The sequence below is a fragment of the Lutra lutra genome, chromosome 10 (genome assembly GCF_902655055.1).
Source record: "Lutra lutra chromosome 10, mLutLut1.2, whole genome shotgun sequence".
NCBI classification, from domain to species: domain Eukaryota; kingdom Metazoa; phylum Chordata; class Mammalia; order Carnivora; family Mustelidae; genus Lutra; species Lutra lutra.
In genome coordinates this window covers 46,396,388-46,413,381 of record NC_062287.1, presented here as the reverse complement: position 1 = coordinate 46,413,381, position 16,994 = coordinate 46,396,388, and the positions used below count along the sequence as shown (strand labels likewise).

The 16,994-nt window shown below is 39.6% G+C and overlaps 1 protein-coding gene across 5 annotated transcripts in view; it reads right to left on the bottom strand.

Moving 5' to 3' along the window:
* The window catches only part of DLG2 (discs large MAGUK scaffold protein 2), a 2,065,329-nt gene that overhangs the window by 1,008,076 nt on the left and 1,040,259 nt on the right, over positions 1 to 16,994 (bottom strand). For all 5 annotated transcript variants that reach the window (XM_047691101.1, XM_047691090.1, XM_047691092.1 and 2 more), the window contains one exon: positions 3,042 to 3,203. In XM_047691101.1, the coding sequence (XP_047547057.1) occupies positions 3,042 to 3,203 (162 nt within the window). The remainder of the gene's footprint in view (positions 1 to 3,041; positions 3,204 to 16,994) is intronic.

Below are 16,994 nucleotides of genomic sequence, written 5' to 3'. Positions count from 1 at the left end.
AAATAACACATTAGATTTTAATCATGGCAGGTTTTCCGAACACTTGAACTGTGATAATATAATAATCCCTTAACAACTTGATTAGGAAGTGTGTCCTATTGCTACAAAAATGCATGTGCTTGAGCCTGCCTGTGTTGGAGCCAGCTCATGTTGGCTTATTTAAGAAGCCTCACTCTCTTCTTTTTTCCGAATGCAGTCAGAGGCTTCAGGTTGCTAGCCTAAACTCAGCCATGGTGGGAGTATTTACACCATGAAACTGGCAAACTCTATCTATCAGTGTTTGTGTGTGTTTCTGGAAAAATTGCGCCTGTTTACCCCTATCACTATTGTTGACCCAAGAAAGGTACACAGTCTGTTCATTAAGACGATCTAAAAGCACATCTTGTTCAGCATCAACAACACCTCTAAAATGTCATGGGGAGAAAGTCCTGGCTCTGAAATTGCTCTTTCACAGTCTAGGCACAGAAGTCCCAGACGGACTTATTTTTCCCTCCTCTTCACAGTACGTTGGGGGACATACCATACACTGGTGATTCCAAAAAGGATGGAAACATATTCCTACGTGGAGGTTTCCTATCAGAGGTTTATCACTCATAGATGACCTCTTTTAAACCTTCTACTGCCGTCAGTAGAAGATACTACTACAGTATAACCACAAGAACCAATAAATCATCTTTACAAAAAGAGATTAAGAAATAAGACAGCAGGGTGAAACAGAAACAGAAAGCCTATGCTAAGGAAAATCACCACAATTGAAGATGCTTAATTTTGAGACTCCTGGAAGGCAAGGGATAAAGGGAAATGGGAAAGATTCCTTTGAGATGCGAGCTTCAGAAAAAGCAAACTTTTCATTTAACTCTAATAGGCATTTTCCAAATGAGTCAGTAAGTAGCATAACACATGTGTAATCACCCAAACTGTAGATATTTTGACAGTTTTATGCTTAAGACTTAACATACAAAATGAACATCCTATTACGCTTTTATTGTTTTATTTATTTTATTTGTTTACTTACTATAACCAGTTTAGCTTTAGACAAACCTTGATGAACCTACCCATCGCTTGGGAGCTCTGCTCTAGAGCTAATGAAAATGTGCCAGGAAAGGGAGAAAGAAAAGTAGGGAGAAAAGAAGGGAGTTTCTGTGAAGGTTCTTACAAAGATTTCTTGTAAGAAAGAAAAGAGAAAAGAAACAAAAAGAAAAAAAAAAGGAAGGAAGAGAAAAGAAATAGAAAAAAGCTGAGATTTAAATACTCTTAATGAAATGCAGGCTCCCACACTTGTCCCTTCTCAATTTCTACTGGTCAGCACACAGAGTAAGGATGAGCATTTGTCTGTAAACATGAATATTTGTCTAAAGAAGGAATGTATTCATCTGACTCCAGTCTAAAATCATTGAGTTCTAGAGTCAGACTGTACCTTAGAAACAATTTTGGGTAGCCTCCTGCTGAAGCAGTCCCTTCTGCAATATCACTACCAGGTTGTCAGCCAGACCTGGAAGATTCCTAGGGACAGGCAACCACTGCTTCCTGCACTAGTCTACACCTGTCTGGGATAGCTCAAACTGACAGGAGTTGTGGTCTTATAATGATCCCAAATACACCTCCCTGTTAGTTATGCACACTGGCTCTGTTTCTGCCCTCTGGGTGACACCAATATTTTACACATGACAGCTCCTGAGGTATAAGAAGGAAATCCCTTGCCCTTCAACCTTTAATCTTTTCTTCCCCAGGCTAAACATACCCATTTCCATCAGTCATACAATGATTTCTAAAAAGACTCTGGGAAGAACTGAACAATGAATTCCAGTGGTACAATGTTTGTATATTCTTACATATTATAACATATTTACTGGAATTTGACAATTAACCTAATATTTTAATTAATTGGTGGTAAATGAAGCTAGCTTATTTGATAATACATTTTTAGGATGCCAGGGTACTTAAAATGTGCCAAATTTCAAAACTATATATATTAGAACATAATTTAGCCTCTCTGATGTCTTAGAAGGTATAATAAGATTCTAGAAGGCACTGGGGCCACATTTATGGCTTTGTTTTTTATTGTGACACAGCTATATGGAAGTAGTGATGAGTGAATATTCTGGCTAACAAAATAAACAGCGAATTTTCTTTAGTGCTAAAGAATTACTTTAGTAGGGTTTTTTTTTTGTTTTTTTTTTGTTTTTTTGTTTGTTTGACACAGCTATATGGAAGTAGTGATGAGTGAATATTTTGGCTAACAAAATAAACATTTTCTTTAGCGCTAAAGAATTATTTTAGTAGGGGTTTTTTTGTTTGTTAGTTTGTTTTGTCTTGTTTTGTTTTTCATCTGCATTCACTTCTGTTATATCATTGACTCTAGTTCCGCTTTTCTTTTTTTAATTCTAATTGACATTTATGAGCTTTTTTAAAAGCACAAAATCCCATAGCAACATCAAAGAAAAGAGTAATTTGCAACCAAAGAGCACAGAAAATCCTTTCATTTAATTGTCTTTTGCAAAAATACCATTTATCAAGACACTGTTTAAAAATTAAAGAAAAAAGGTAGAAAGTGTCAGAAAAGTATGACACCAAATAGAAAGAAATATAATATAAAACTGAGATGTTGATGGCCAACTCACACAGTTTTTTTATTAGTCTACATGATAAGGTGAACATTAGGTGCTAACATGTTATACTTACTTCCTTTGTTTTACCTGGGACTGGGTATAGGGGTAGAGAGGTGGCATTTGAACAAAATCTTGATATACTCCTGCGTTTTCTAAGTATGTGTTTACCTTATTTTCCCTTTCAATTTTTGTCCCTTGCTCTTTCCTTAGCCCATTCTTCGCAACTAAAAAAGAGTTCCCAGACATTCAAACAACCTCAAGAACAACTGCCCATTAGGAATTCTAGGTAAGCCTCCAAACCACAGAAAGACCCTTGGGCAACTGTGGGCCACTACAGTGCTTTCATAGAGACTCCTTTAATCCGGTCAACAGACATCTCCCTTAGCATGCAGACCAACCACTGCCACCAGCTCTGAGAACGATCGAACTGACCTTCAGAGGAGAGATGTGAGACTGCAAGACGTATCCATGGACATTTTCTATTTGAGACAGGTTCTTTTCTGATACATGCACCAGCTCCGGTCCTCTTACTTCATGGGTTAGTCGAGGTAAGGAATGATCGTGTGGAGCGTCCTCATCTTGGTATCGATACTTCTAGGAGAAAAGACAAGAAAGAACAGCAGAAGCATTAGTGTTGCAAAGGGTAGAGTTGAGAACTTCATATTCCAACTTCACTTACAGGACCCAGTGCATACCTACTGTTGACCAAACAGATAATAAATACAAGGCTTTGCTGCAGATTCTTCTGGTGGTCACCATAAGGAACCTCGTTACTGAACACTGAACAAGCCTCAGCACTGACCGATGTTGATGACTTGTTTTTACCAGATAATATACTATCTCTGTTTTAAGGTACAGGAAGGTGAAAACAAATGAGACTGAGGTGATTTACTGAAGCCTTCCTCATAATGACCAGAGTACCTACGCATGTGCTAAAATGTCTAGGTCAGGAATGGAGAAGGAAAAAAAAATGTATTGAGCAATGAAACAGACTTCTAATACCTTCCATTCAGGAAATGTAATTTTGTTTCAGAATTTGTGAAAGACTAAAGTTCCCTTGGAAATGAAGAACAATTTTTGCCACCCACATTATTTTTGTTGGCCTCAAAAGGAAGACAATCTTCTGTTCCTCTCATGCTCAAAGAGAAGGAGTACTGATTTGGGTTAATCAGATTCTGGGACAAAGAATCACAATTTCCGGAGATGGAGCTTCCTTCTAAAGAACTTCAAAAATCAAGGCCAAGGGTCTGCCTATTTTAGCAATTGAAAAGAGTTCCCAGGCATTCAAACAACTGCAGGAACAACTGCCCCGCTTCAGGAATTCCAGGTAAGCCTCCAAACCAACAAATACTACCGTCTATGCAGCCACCTGAGCCAGAAGAGTAGGAGTCAGCCAGACTCCATCCTATCTTTCACTCTCCCATCTGCCAGTGAATTTAATAATTCACTGAGTCTGCCTAATTTATACTTAAATAATTATTGAGTCTACTTCATCCTCATCCCCCATTACCACCACTGACCAAACTCAGGTTCAGATGAGCTCTCGTCCGGGGAACCCCTGGGCTGTACAAACTGCCACTGAGATTGCTCTTTCCCAGTGTAGAGATTTCCTCTACACCGTACTGCACGGCCTTCTGAAATCACAAATTGGCAAGTTCTTCTCTTTAAACCTATTCAGCAGCCCCCACCGCCCTCAGGACAGAACTTAAGCTTCCTTGTACTATAAGGTACCCCTCAACACCACTACCTGAGCAGAGCCCCCATTACTTCTGAACTCTTTTATTTCACTACTCCTACCTCAGGATTGTGGAATGAATATAAGCATATCATTACTTTCAGGTTTTTAAAAAATATATATTTTTTAAAATTCTGGTAAAATGCACATAAAAATTTCCATCATAATCATGTTTAACTGTTAAGTAATATGAAGTATATTCATATTAATGTGTAACCAATCTCCAGATCTTTTTCATCTTGCAAATCTGAAACTCTATAGCCATTAAACAGCAATGCCCAATTTTTCCATCCTCCAGCTGCCGGCAACCACCACTCTACCCATTCTACTTTCTATTTCTATCAATTTTACTACTTTAGATACCTTATATCAGTGGAATCATACAGTATTTATTTTTTTATTACTGGCTTATTTTATTTCACATAATGTCCTTAAGGTTCATCCATGCTATAACATGTGGCATGATTTCTTTCCTTTTTCAAGGCTGAATAATATTCCATTGTATGTACACACCACATTTTGTTCATTCATTCATCTGTAGATGGGTGGTTTGGTTTCTTCTACCTCTTGGCTATCATGAATAATGCTGTTCTGAACAGAGGCATACAAGTGTCTCTTTAAAACCTTGCTTTCAATTCTTTGACATAAATACCCAGAATTAGAATTGCTGGATTATGTGGTTATTACATTTTGGGTTTTTTTGAGGAATTTATTAAGAATTTTAACATTTTACATGTGTAAAACCATGTTCATGTTACTTATAACAGTTAGGAAATGCTTGTGTTCTGATAAAGATCCAAGAATGCCAAAAGCAAAATCTTGCAAAGTTAAAAGGATTATGTGGCTCCTCCAGGATTCTTCTAGTGAGATTTAGCTGGCTTAAAGAAAGATTCCATCCATTAAAATACACATTTTACTGAACTATTTGGACAAATAACTATCAAGACACAGATAATAAACTCAGTTGAACTTATGTGGTGTCACAAGTAACTTATTTTAAATTATTTGCATAAATGTAAGACACATTTTTAAGACTGATAAGGCCTTAAATTAGGCTATAAAACCAATCTTTATGCTCAATTAATATTTGATTAGTTACAAACTGTTCATTTTAACATTCATTGATCCTTTAGGCTTCAACTTGGCCTTTATCTTTTCTGGGACCATTTTGTGAACTATAAGTCGGAGATTTTGTGGGTGTTCCCATAGTTCCCTGCAATTTTTATCATGTTATATGCCATGTGCCTGTGTACTTGTGTGTGTGTGTGTGTGTTGTTCACACTGACTATAAGATTCTGCGAGTACTGGACAGTTGAGTCTTGTTTATCCTCTTATCTCCAGTCCTTAGGCAAGTGTCTGGCACATATACTTAGTACATATTTGTTGAATAAAGTTATAGGACAAACAAATGGATGAAATGGGGATCATTTGCTTAAGCTACAAAGTTATTTTGGCTGCAGGATGCAAGCTCCTTCATTGCAAAATGTTTTGAAATCAGGTTTAAGTAAAAAAAGGCAACTGCATCACTTGCTTGACACAATCTTAGAGGACATCGTATTCTTAAGTATTCTCTATCTCTCTGCCTTATAATTTCTTTCAGTAATATTTGCTAAGAATATAAATTGAATAAGAAACAGTTTTTGACCTTGAGAAAGCCATGAATTATTAAATGAGTCCCAACATGTGTGGCTAAGCCACAATACACAGTCCTAATGACAAGTATAAACTGAGTTCTGTGGGAACAGAAATAGGTCATCCCTAACTCCATCTAAGCCTTCCCAGTTGGCAACAGGATCTAGAATGATAACAGAAAGGAGGAAGAGATATTCTAAGCAAAGGCACTAACATGTATAAAGGACATAAGTGATAAGAAAGGATGATGTTTTGGGGGAACAGTGAAATCCTGAAATGGATCGTAGTAGATTCTACTGCACCCATACCCCCAAATTCATGGAAATCCCTTCTCTACATTCAAAGCCCACATCTGCGTACTTCTCAGAATGATCACACTTGGGTGACTGAAGCGTCCTCACGTAGATGGGCCTGGGAATTATAGTGGAATCCCAATTTCTATACCTCAAGTGAAACAAATCCTGTGGCGCCAAATACACTCCAAAGCATCCGATGGGATTGGGGTTGAAGCTTGTCTGCACCTGGACCTACATTCTTGCAGAATTTCTTGGTGCTTCCTCACATCCTTCACGGTTTCCTTCTGGAACCGCCTCCCACAAGTCATGCACACACCAATCCCCATTTTACATCTGGTGAGCCTGATGTAAAATTTGGGTGGAAACTGGGATGTGAGGTACAGTGTGGCAAGACACGAGGCTGAAAGGCAGACTGCTATTTACTGTGGACAAGAGGGAACACCCAAGGGAGCTAACTGATGCCCTTTCTAGTGCCAGCCACATAGTCCCCCTCTTTTATAAATTGATTTTCTTCCAGTGTCCTGCAAGAGATGACGAAGCAAGGGGTTACAGTATCTGCTGACAAGTGCCATATTTAACTCAAAAGCAAGCCTCAAAAGGAATCACCCTAATAGGGCATAGAATCTGCTTGGATTCAACTTTGGCTGGACCATAAATCATATTTTTGGTTTGTACTAGATAGACTAAAATCAATATTAAAACAAATGTTATTATTAAGAGAAATACTAATCCTAACACTAATGCCAATATTAAAGTCAATAATAATGTCAGTAGCTATACTAAATTATTATTTTTTTAATTGGTACATTTAATTTATTTTTGTATGCACATGAGAGAGAGCGAGAGAGAGAGAGAGAGTGTGTGAGCTGGAGGAAGAGGGAGAGAAATCCGAAGTAGACTCCGCATTGAGTATAGAGCCCAACAAGGGGTCTGATCCCACAAATGCAAGATCATAACCTGAGCCAAAAGCAAGAGTCAGCCACTCAACCGAGCCACCCAGGTGCCCCTATGCTAAATTCTTTATATGCATCTTCACACCTGAGAGATAGGTGTTCTTATTCTCCTCATCTGAGGCTTGCATGGTTAGGTATTTTTTTTCTAAGATTACATACCTGATGACTGGCAAGCTAGGATTCGAACACAGCTCACTCTGACTCTGGAGCTAGAATACCTGAATATTCTTCTAAAGTTCCTCAAAGATCTTAGGAGACCCACTTTATCTTCAGGAAATATAATACTTAGGAAATCTTCAAGAGTCATCTAATAAGGGAGATTAAACAACTCCGAAAAGGTCACATCCTGATTTCAGAATCAGTCCTAACATTCTGAGCAATTCTGTGTTATTTTTCATGCCATGGCTTGTCTATTAACTACTGACACCATTCTGGGCATCTTTGAAGGTTTCTGTATTGCCTGTAAAAGGAGAGCCATTTAAGGAAGGCCTCTGTTTTGAAATCTGTGTTTTCCTTTTCCTGTCTTCAGCTTGGTCCATTAGAGGGGACTCTGGAGCAGAAGCAATTTTGAAATCAGATTATATTTTCTCTCTCAGCTTTAAGGAGAGTGAGGCAGAAGAAGAGCTCAAGACAGGGAAGACATGTTCTTCATTCCCCCCCTGCCCCCACCCGGGTCTTAGCTCATTTTGTCCCTGATTTCTGGAATCCTATCCTCTTCTGAAGTTTATCCCCCCATTCTGAAGCTTAATCCCTGACTCATGGACTCCTTCATCAGGTAAGCTTTTCAGGTCCTTGATGCTCAGACTGGGTGTATCTCCTCTTGGAAGGATTCTCTGATTGCAAAGGTTGAAAGGATCAGCTCCCATTGGGTTCAGCACAGATTTCTGTCATCAAATAACAGCTTTATACTGCAAAGACCTGCCCGTGTGCCTATCATTCCCACTAGCCCCTGAGTGGCTCTTGAGCACTGATGTAGCCATAACCATCCCTGAATCTCTAGTGCTCCCCTGATGATGACACTTACTAAAAAACCAGTAAATGTGACTTTAACTGAACTAAACTTAAATAATCTGAGCAATACTGTGATATACCTGATCAAAAAGCTCTCCTACCTGAACCTGAATGGAATCATACTCACATTCCATTTCAACCAGAGAGTCTCCCATGTAGATGGACAAAGGACGGGAAGTCTGACCAGATTTGACTCACTACTTTTTGCTGATGCCCACATGAGTCCAACTACCCTGAGTTATCCAGACTTCAAAGGCAGGAGCCTCCATGCATCTGAGCCATCACCTGAAGGCCTCCTGCACAGGCTAGAAGGTGATACTGCACTGGCGAAGTGCGTGAGAGCTGAGGGAGAAGTCACAAATCTTTCAAGGCCCATAAATAAAATCTGGGTCTGTCTCTGTCTCTGCATAAGAAGTGCTCTGCTTCCCCCTTGCAGCAGGAGTCGGCACTGTTCTGATGAGAGACTCAGATCAAACTCCGAGAGCCAGACCAGGTTTGTGCGCTCTGGAACAGCAAGTGAACCCGACCCATATGAGTGAGCTCTTTGCTAGGAGTATTTGAAAGAGTATCCCACTGAAAACTCAAAGCAACATTATGATGCAAGTATAAAATTAAGGAATGATTTACAGTTTCTTACACAAAGCCTGACATTTAGGATATGCCCCCCATCTGTTAGTTCTACCACCTCTGTTAACAATAGCGACAAATAGCATTTTCTGTGTTAGCTCCCCCTGCGTGATCTCAGTTCTTAGAGGGCAGGGAACCCTGACAACTGTCCATGTCCTGCAGAACGGTCAGGCCAGAGCATCAGCCACACAGCTGTGGCTGCTAGACCACCACTGGAAGGAAGACTCTTAGTTTTATTAATGTGCTCTGGCAGGGGAAAAAAAAAACACAACATATTTTAGAAGAAGCATGAAGTCAGTAAGAAAATTAGGTAAATAATGAACTTGCAAAGAGCAATGATTCCTAAGAAAGAAGTAAATGAAGATCAGAAAATAAAGAAAATCAAGAGCGAAGAATGTGGTCTTGGCAAATGTACTCCATGGAAATAAAGGGTCTTCATTTCCTCTCAAAACGAAGTTTAACTCCCAAAACAGTACGTGTTTATCTGGGCCCGAATAGTTACTGTCTTATTTTGAGGAACATATTTCATTTAAATACTTCAGTATTTCTTTTTAGGAATTTCATTTACTTAGAGACTTGTACAGTATGTAGCCAGCCATCTCTCTTTTCCAGCTCCTTCCTTTACCCATGATAGCTTAGCTTATCTGTTACCTGTGACCCTTCTCCATTAACATGATCCTTTCCAATTCCCTGTCTCCCTTTCTGGAGGGAAAACATGGATGAAAGAAAGAAAAGGAAGAAAAAGATAGAAGATAGAAGAATGATTAAGGCAACGATCAGATGTAATACACTCATTTCTTTAATTTGAAAAAAAAAATTCTCTGAATGCTATTTTGGCAAGAGCAGGTTTCTCTTCCCCCTTCCATCCTTTCTGGCCACTATCCCAGTCCCTCCTTCAGAAACAGTCATCCATATGTTATGCATCTGGGGTTGGGGTTCGGGGGTCATTAGATAGGAGGACAATGGGAGAAAGAAGCACAAGATGGACCAGGAATGATTTTCACCTCTACTTCCTCAAGGAGGCTTCCTGGCTTCCCTTATCTTCCTGTACCACTCCACTCCCTGCCTGGCAGGATTTCAGGGTACCCCATACTTGCTTTTCAGAAAACTCATCACATTTTTATTTTACATTTAATTTCCATTATCATTTGCTTAATGTTTGCCTCCTCTGTTGGACTGAAACCTCCATGGAGTCTGGTTACTGCTGACCTTCAGTACCAGCTACATAGGAGATCTCAATCAATGTTCATTGAATAAATCATCTCTGGCCAAATAAATCTTTCTTCAAATCCGTTATTCAAAGAGCTAATAAGGGTGGGTTGAAGCTCAGTGATTGCTGATCGCACCCAGATCTTCCTCAAGTGAAGTTACTCTTCCAAAACAAAACAAAATGGAAAACAACACCCAATGACCCACAATCAGCAATACAGCTGGCCCAAAGGACACTTGAAAGAGGAATGTTTTGGGGATTGGAGGAGGATGTAAGGAACATGACGAATCGGAGGGATGAAAAGCTCTCCCAGGTGCGCCATTTGAATTTTTTTCAAACAAAACTCAGAAATGAAAGGAAATACATTCCCGCTTTTTGCCACAAAGAACAGGACAAGCCAGGATGTTAATTAAATTACAAATCAGCTGTCTGCTTGCAGCTGACAGAGCTTCGTGTGCTTCCAAGCAACGTCAGATATTTTAAACCCTCTGTAATTACCTACAATGGAGGAACTGCCAAGAAGTTCCTTTCATGAATATTTAATGGATCTTAAGATCCTTTTAAAATAACGGACAATTTAAATAATCATGAGGGAACTTATTCTAGCTCAGTGCTGCCCTCCATGTGTTAACTGAAGATGTTGGAGATGTTGCTTGACAAGAAACGCAAGCTACCTTTCCTAAACTTCTCAGGAGAGGTAATTGTATGCTTACATAGCACTTCTCGGAGCAAGTCAGAATGGGACTACAGACTTAGGATCTGGGAAAATAACTGGTGTGGAATTGTAAAGTGAATACGTATAAGATGTCACACACTCAGGTTGCTATTTGTCATTTACAAAAGCACATTCAGAAACATTGTTCCAAGAAATTCTCAAGAACTGGAAAAAGAGGGTATTACCACTCTGATTTTTCCAAATGAAAGAACAGGAGCAAGTAGTCCCTAAAAGAGAACTCTTTGGATTGTCAATGCTATTAGCAAAATGGAAACAAATATGAATAATCATTTATAGACAAATACATCTATCATCTTCCCCTTCCTTAGGCCTTCACATAGAATAACTTTCTAAAACCTCAATGGTAGAATCATCTCTAGGAATGCTGGTTCTGGAGAAACTGCCTAGACCACTTCCCTGGTCTGTCATGTACTACATGACCTTGGGCAACTCATCAAACTCCTCAAACTCAAAACTATCCAGACTGGATATTCCACATCTGTAAAATGAAACTAGTATTTACCTCACAGAATTTTTGAGAAGGCCAAGTGAGCCAATGTGTGCAATGAATTTAGTAGACTGTGAGCTGGTAAGTGGTCAAGTAGTATCACCTATGATTATTTTATTGTAACATTAAATTTTTTGTACTTACTTATCAAGTATTATAAAGATCTAAAAACTAACAGTAAAAAATGGAGCCTTTTTTATTGCTTTCAATTTCTTTAAACAACTCTCCCACTGCTATATAACACACAGAGTCTGTGCTTCAACCTCATAGCTCCCGTGACCCCACAAAACACTCTCCAGCCTTCCTCTATGCCATCTTCAATGCCTGAAAATCTTCCAGGCTCTTCCAAACCATCTCCACTCAACTTGACTTGCTCTGGCTATTCTAGATCCTGTTACTCCTCTTTCCTCCCAATTTTTTCATTCAACAAGAATTTATTTCAAGTTACAAAATAAGTAAACCATGGGGATATAATGAACACCATGGTGATTAGAGGGAATAATACAGTTGGTCCTTGAACAACATGGGAGTTAGGGGCACCAACCCCCACACACAGTCAAAAATCTGTATTTAACTTTTGACTCTCCCAAAACTTATCTACTAATAGCCTACTGTGAACCAGAAGCCTTAGAGATATCATAAACCATCCATTAACACATATTTTATATGTTATATGTATAATATACTGTATTCTTCTAATAAAGATAGAGAAAAATGTTAAGAAAACCGTAAGGAGGAGAAAATGCATTTATAGTACTGTATTTATTGAAAAAAAAAATCTGTGTGTAAGTGGACCCATACCATTCAAATGCATGTTGTTAAAAGGCCAACTGTACTGTTAAAAAAATAAAAGAATGTATTGAGCACCTATTATGTGCCAGACATTGTAAGTGCTAGAGATACAACACTGAACAAGAAAGACACATCCTTCCCCCTTTGTTCTTGATGTCTTCCCTACCTTGATAACCTCCCCAATTGTCTTTCAACTGGCTATTGCTCAACCTTCAAACTTAACTCACATATGGTTTCTTCCCAGATGCTTTCCCTGGATTCCCAGGTTTGGCAAATTTTCTTTTATCCATGCTGTCATGACTGACACACTGAGAAGCTCTCTTTTTGCTTATGGTTATTTTTGTTTGTTTTTAAACATGTAGGTATCTGCTTTTCTCAAAGGAGCATAAGAATGGCTTGATTCATTATTGTACCTCCAGCAGCAAACATTCCACCAATGAATGTTTCCAAACTGAACTGCAGCTGGTGGAAATGTAAATTCCTCAGGCTCTTATGTACCCACCACACCTAGCACATCCTAGAGATAGTGTGTGCTCAAGAAGCCTGTCTGGATTCTATAGGAGATCTGGTTATTGAACAGTCCCACATAAGATTTTCAATAATGAAGTAAAAAATTGGTTCACATGTAGTCATAATAAAGTGGCATTATTTTGGGGAGAATCATTCAAGTTTTCAGTGTGAGTCACCTGGGAAGGAATGTTGACTGGTGGCTTTCTAGAACCAGGAGTTGAGAGGAAGACAAATTGTGACATGCAAGAAGGGAACTGAGTGACTTCCCGATCCTTGCTCTGACTCTTCCAATACTGAGTGAGAGCAAAACATAAATAAGGCCATCCCAAGTAATCTTGCCCAAGGCTCTCTAATTTCCCGGGTAGCAGACAAGTGTATCAACCTTGAGAAGCACAGTAAAATAAAGTGTATGCAAAACAGGGAAGAGGTCTAGAAGAATACACACTGTATGGATGGTAGTGTCTCTGGGTGATTATTAATTCCCTGTTTTGAGCCACACGTACTACTTGGAGAATAAAAACAATTAACAAAAGAGAACATGTAGGACACAATCAAGTATTTACTTTGTTGTAATGGAGAAGGTTCGTGGTGAGGGAAGATTCTCCTGCCTTGGAAAAAGTTTCTCCAGGTTTACTCAACTTTGAGAGCTGGCTGAAGGACACAGGGTGATTGCCAGCAGTAAATAAAGGAGGGAGAGCTAGGAAGGAATTTACTTGGGAGGAAGAGAGTTGGAAGTCAAATCGTTTTGTTACCAAGAAATCAAAGCAATGATTTATGAGCAATCTCGACAATCAGTTTGTCCATTTGAAGCACAAATTCAAATACATTCTGAGTAATTCTTCCAGGATAACTGCCACTGGATGCAAGAGAGGACAGTAAGAACTTGTGGGCAGTCACTGTCTGATTCCATCTACCAGCTGGACAGCTGCTGCGGCTTCCATGAGAGTCATTTGCTGCTCAAGGCCAGAAGTGTGTTCTCAGTGCTCCCGGTGCCAGGAAAAGATGAAATGATGATTTCATCGGGATTCCTCATCAAGTGATGCAAATTCCCTGCACCTTAGTGTCCTGAGTTTAAATTCTGCTCCTGCCATTCATCAGCAATGCAACCTCACACAAGTGCAAAGCTCTCTGAAACTCAGATTCCTCATTTGTGAAATTGGGCTAATAATACTTATAACAGTGTTGCTATGGGAAATTGATGAGATGATATGCATAAATGCCTTGGCAGAGGGCCTGACTCCTGATGGATGCTTACGAAATCGAAGCCTCTTCTTATTTCTGTGTCAGTATCATATCTAAGTGTTGGGTCACCACACACACACACACACACACACACGCACGCACACGCACACGCATGCATGCATAGACTCAGCTCAGCCTTCCCCCTGTTAGAGGGAGCCGGCTTCCTGCACGCTACTGCAAGCATTGTAGCATCCCTGTAGATGAGTGCAAACTCTCTGAAGGATGCACGCTGAGTTGCGAAGGCCTTGCCTCTGTTAATCTAAGCTTCAGTTTCTTTTCTGTCTGTGAGGCCACCTTACCCTCTTTATCCATGCTTCCTCCTGAGCCAAGGTTCCTGGCTATGTGCCCACAATTACCATTTTTGTCCAGTAGGGAGGGAGCCTACAGTACAGAAATTGCCACCACTGGCTGATGACTCAAGCTACTCTTTTAACCCCTTTGAGCTTCTGGACCTCAGAAACTGCTGTGGAATTTGCACCTGCTCCGGCCTTCCATCCATAACTGACTTCCTAAGATTAGACCACTTGAACATTTGACCCTAGAACATCTCCCAGATTCTCTCTGACTGGCTATTCCACAGATTTCCTCATCAGCCTGTTGGCATGCACTTCCTCTGTGATATTGAAAAGAGTAAAATCTCTTCCTAACAGCAAGTATCATCATTTTTGATTCAACAAAATATTTATTGAGCACATAATGTACTAATCACTAAATCGTAAGTGCTAAGAATACAGTAGTAAAAAAAAAAGGTAAAAACATATGACCCCTTAGAGATTAAATTCTAGATGCATTAGGTAATACAGCTCTTTGTCTGAATTCTCTTTTTTTCCCTCTTTAATGTGCTTCCTTCACCCAACTGCAAGCATGAAGAGCTGATATCTCCATGGGAAGATGTCAGGTGGCCCAAGTGGGAAACCACTCTGAATTATCACTGGGGGTGGTACAAATGGGCTTGGATCCATCTAACTGTTCTTATCCCAGCTGCCTTTGTCCCATAAGCCCTCATGATGAGCCAGCCTCAGTGACTCTGGAACATGGAACAGGTAAAGGATTGAGACAGACGGTACGGCCTTGACTCTGATCTCATCTGCAGTGAGTTCCAATCAAAGGATTATTTGGAAACCTGATACTGTCATAAAGATGTTAATATTTCCTCAAATAAGTTCACTTCATAATCCATGACTGGTTATGTTGGTTTAACCTCCAAATGAGATAATTTTCTCTTGGGAAGACATTTTCATACTTAATCTAGGCACCTGAATATGCAATTAAATATGTACAATTAAAGAATGCTATTGTGTGCATAGTACAACCTTAAGATATAAGTCCCAAATCAAGAAAACCTAGGAAGTTTTCTCATTTTCTTGCCCTAGAACAGTTCCTTGCTGGGAACTGACAGTCATCTCTCAGATGAGTGTCTGTGATGTGCCATACATATGTATCAATGCTTCATATATATTAATTTATTTAATCCTCACAACAAACTTATGAATGAGCTACTATTTTTTCCCTCATTTTATAGATGAGAAATCAGAGACAGAGAAAAACTAAGTAACCTGCTCATACAACTACTGGACAGGCTGAAATTCATACCTCCCTATCCTTGTAATCCCTACCTTTAATCCTGTACTAGGCTGTCTTTCAAATATTATGCATTCTTAGTCTCTGAATCAGGTGTTTATTCCGAGTATGGTAGATACTTTGGCTCTTCGGTTTAAAACTCCAGGTCCTTAAGCTTCCCTTTATGCTTGTTGGGCCACAGATACAATTGGAAATATAAATGGAAATAACCTACATAAGGATACTGCCATTTCCCTGATCACCCAAATACAAAATCACACGGATGCAGATGATCCTCTAGCATCTTTCTCTTCCCATGACTTCCAGAGTAAGATCAACCTGACCCACTTGGCAGAACATGACACCTAATATCAGAGTCAAGGCCAAAATATTTCACACCAGACTGAAAGTTCTTTGATGAATGCAGTGATGCACTAATTGTAGCCATCTCAGTACCCCTTTGGCAAGTATGAGGGGTTAGTATATTTTGCCAAGTGAAGGAGTCTAATGTAAGCTAAATGGATTCTACTTCAGCAAGGACTCTTGTTCTTTTCATCTCTATTGTCCATAGCCCAGTGGGCCCTTGTTTCCTGTCTCAAGACTATTGCACTTTCCTCTTATGTCCCTTTCCAACCACATTCTTGCCTCTCCCCACCCAACACACCTACATTCCTTTCCTTTCCCTTCCTTTCCTTTCCTTCTCCATCTATCCCCCACTCTGCCAACTTATCATTCCATTCTGAATGATCTGTAATCCAGAGTAAGAGAAATACATCATCACTGGGACTTTGCGCTTGCTACTTCCCAGAGAGCTTGGCCATCTCTTCACCTTCAGGCTTCAGCTAAGATAACACCTCCTCCTGAAGGCCTCCTTGATGGATCTACTTCCCCTGGCATCTGAACCCAACCCTGGAGTAGGGTCAGGACCCACTCATAACAACCTGAGCACACACAGAGTATTTTTTATTTTCTAATTTTTGCCTGTTTGTTTGACTGTTTACCTTTATAGACTCTAAGATCTTTCCGTACAAAGACTGAATCTTATTTGCTGTCATAACACCTGTGTCAGGCATTCAGCAGATGCTGAAGAAATGTTGGTTAAATAAAAAAATCACTGCCTAGTAACTAGTTTTCTTATCTGCATTCTCTCTACCAGCCAAGCCATTCAACTAATCACCCCCAGATACATCTTTAAGCACGACCTCACCATATCACTCAACCTTTAAAGCCCTCTACTAGTTCACGACTGCTCAGGAACAGAACACTTTGGCATAGTATTAATGCCACTCTTAAAATCTCTCTAAACTTCCCTTACTGGGCTTCTTTATGCATTTGCTAACTCAAACTAGTCAAACAACTTCTTTTCTGAAGTCTCACTCATCTTTCCTACTTTCGCCTCTTCTGCTCTTTCTTCTGCCGTAAATGATGATCCTTGAATCACGGGTGGGAAATATCTTTCTCTTTATTTGAGGTTCTGTTCAAATGCCATCTTTTCTGATCTCCCCTGATCTTTCCCAAGCAGATATAACCTCTCTTTATCTTCATTTTATACTGCTCTCGTAATGAAACAGTCCATCACGGAGTTCGTAGTTTT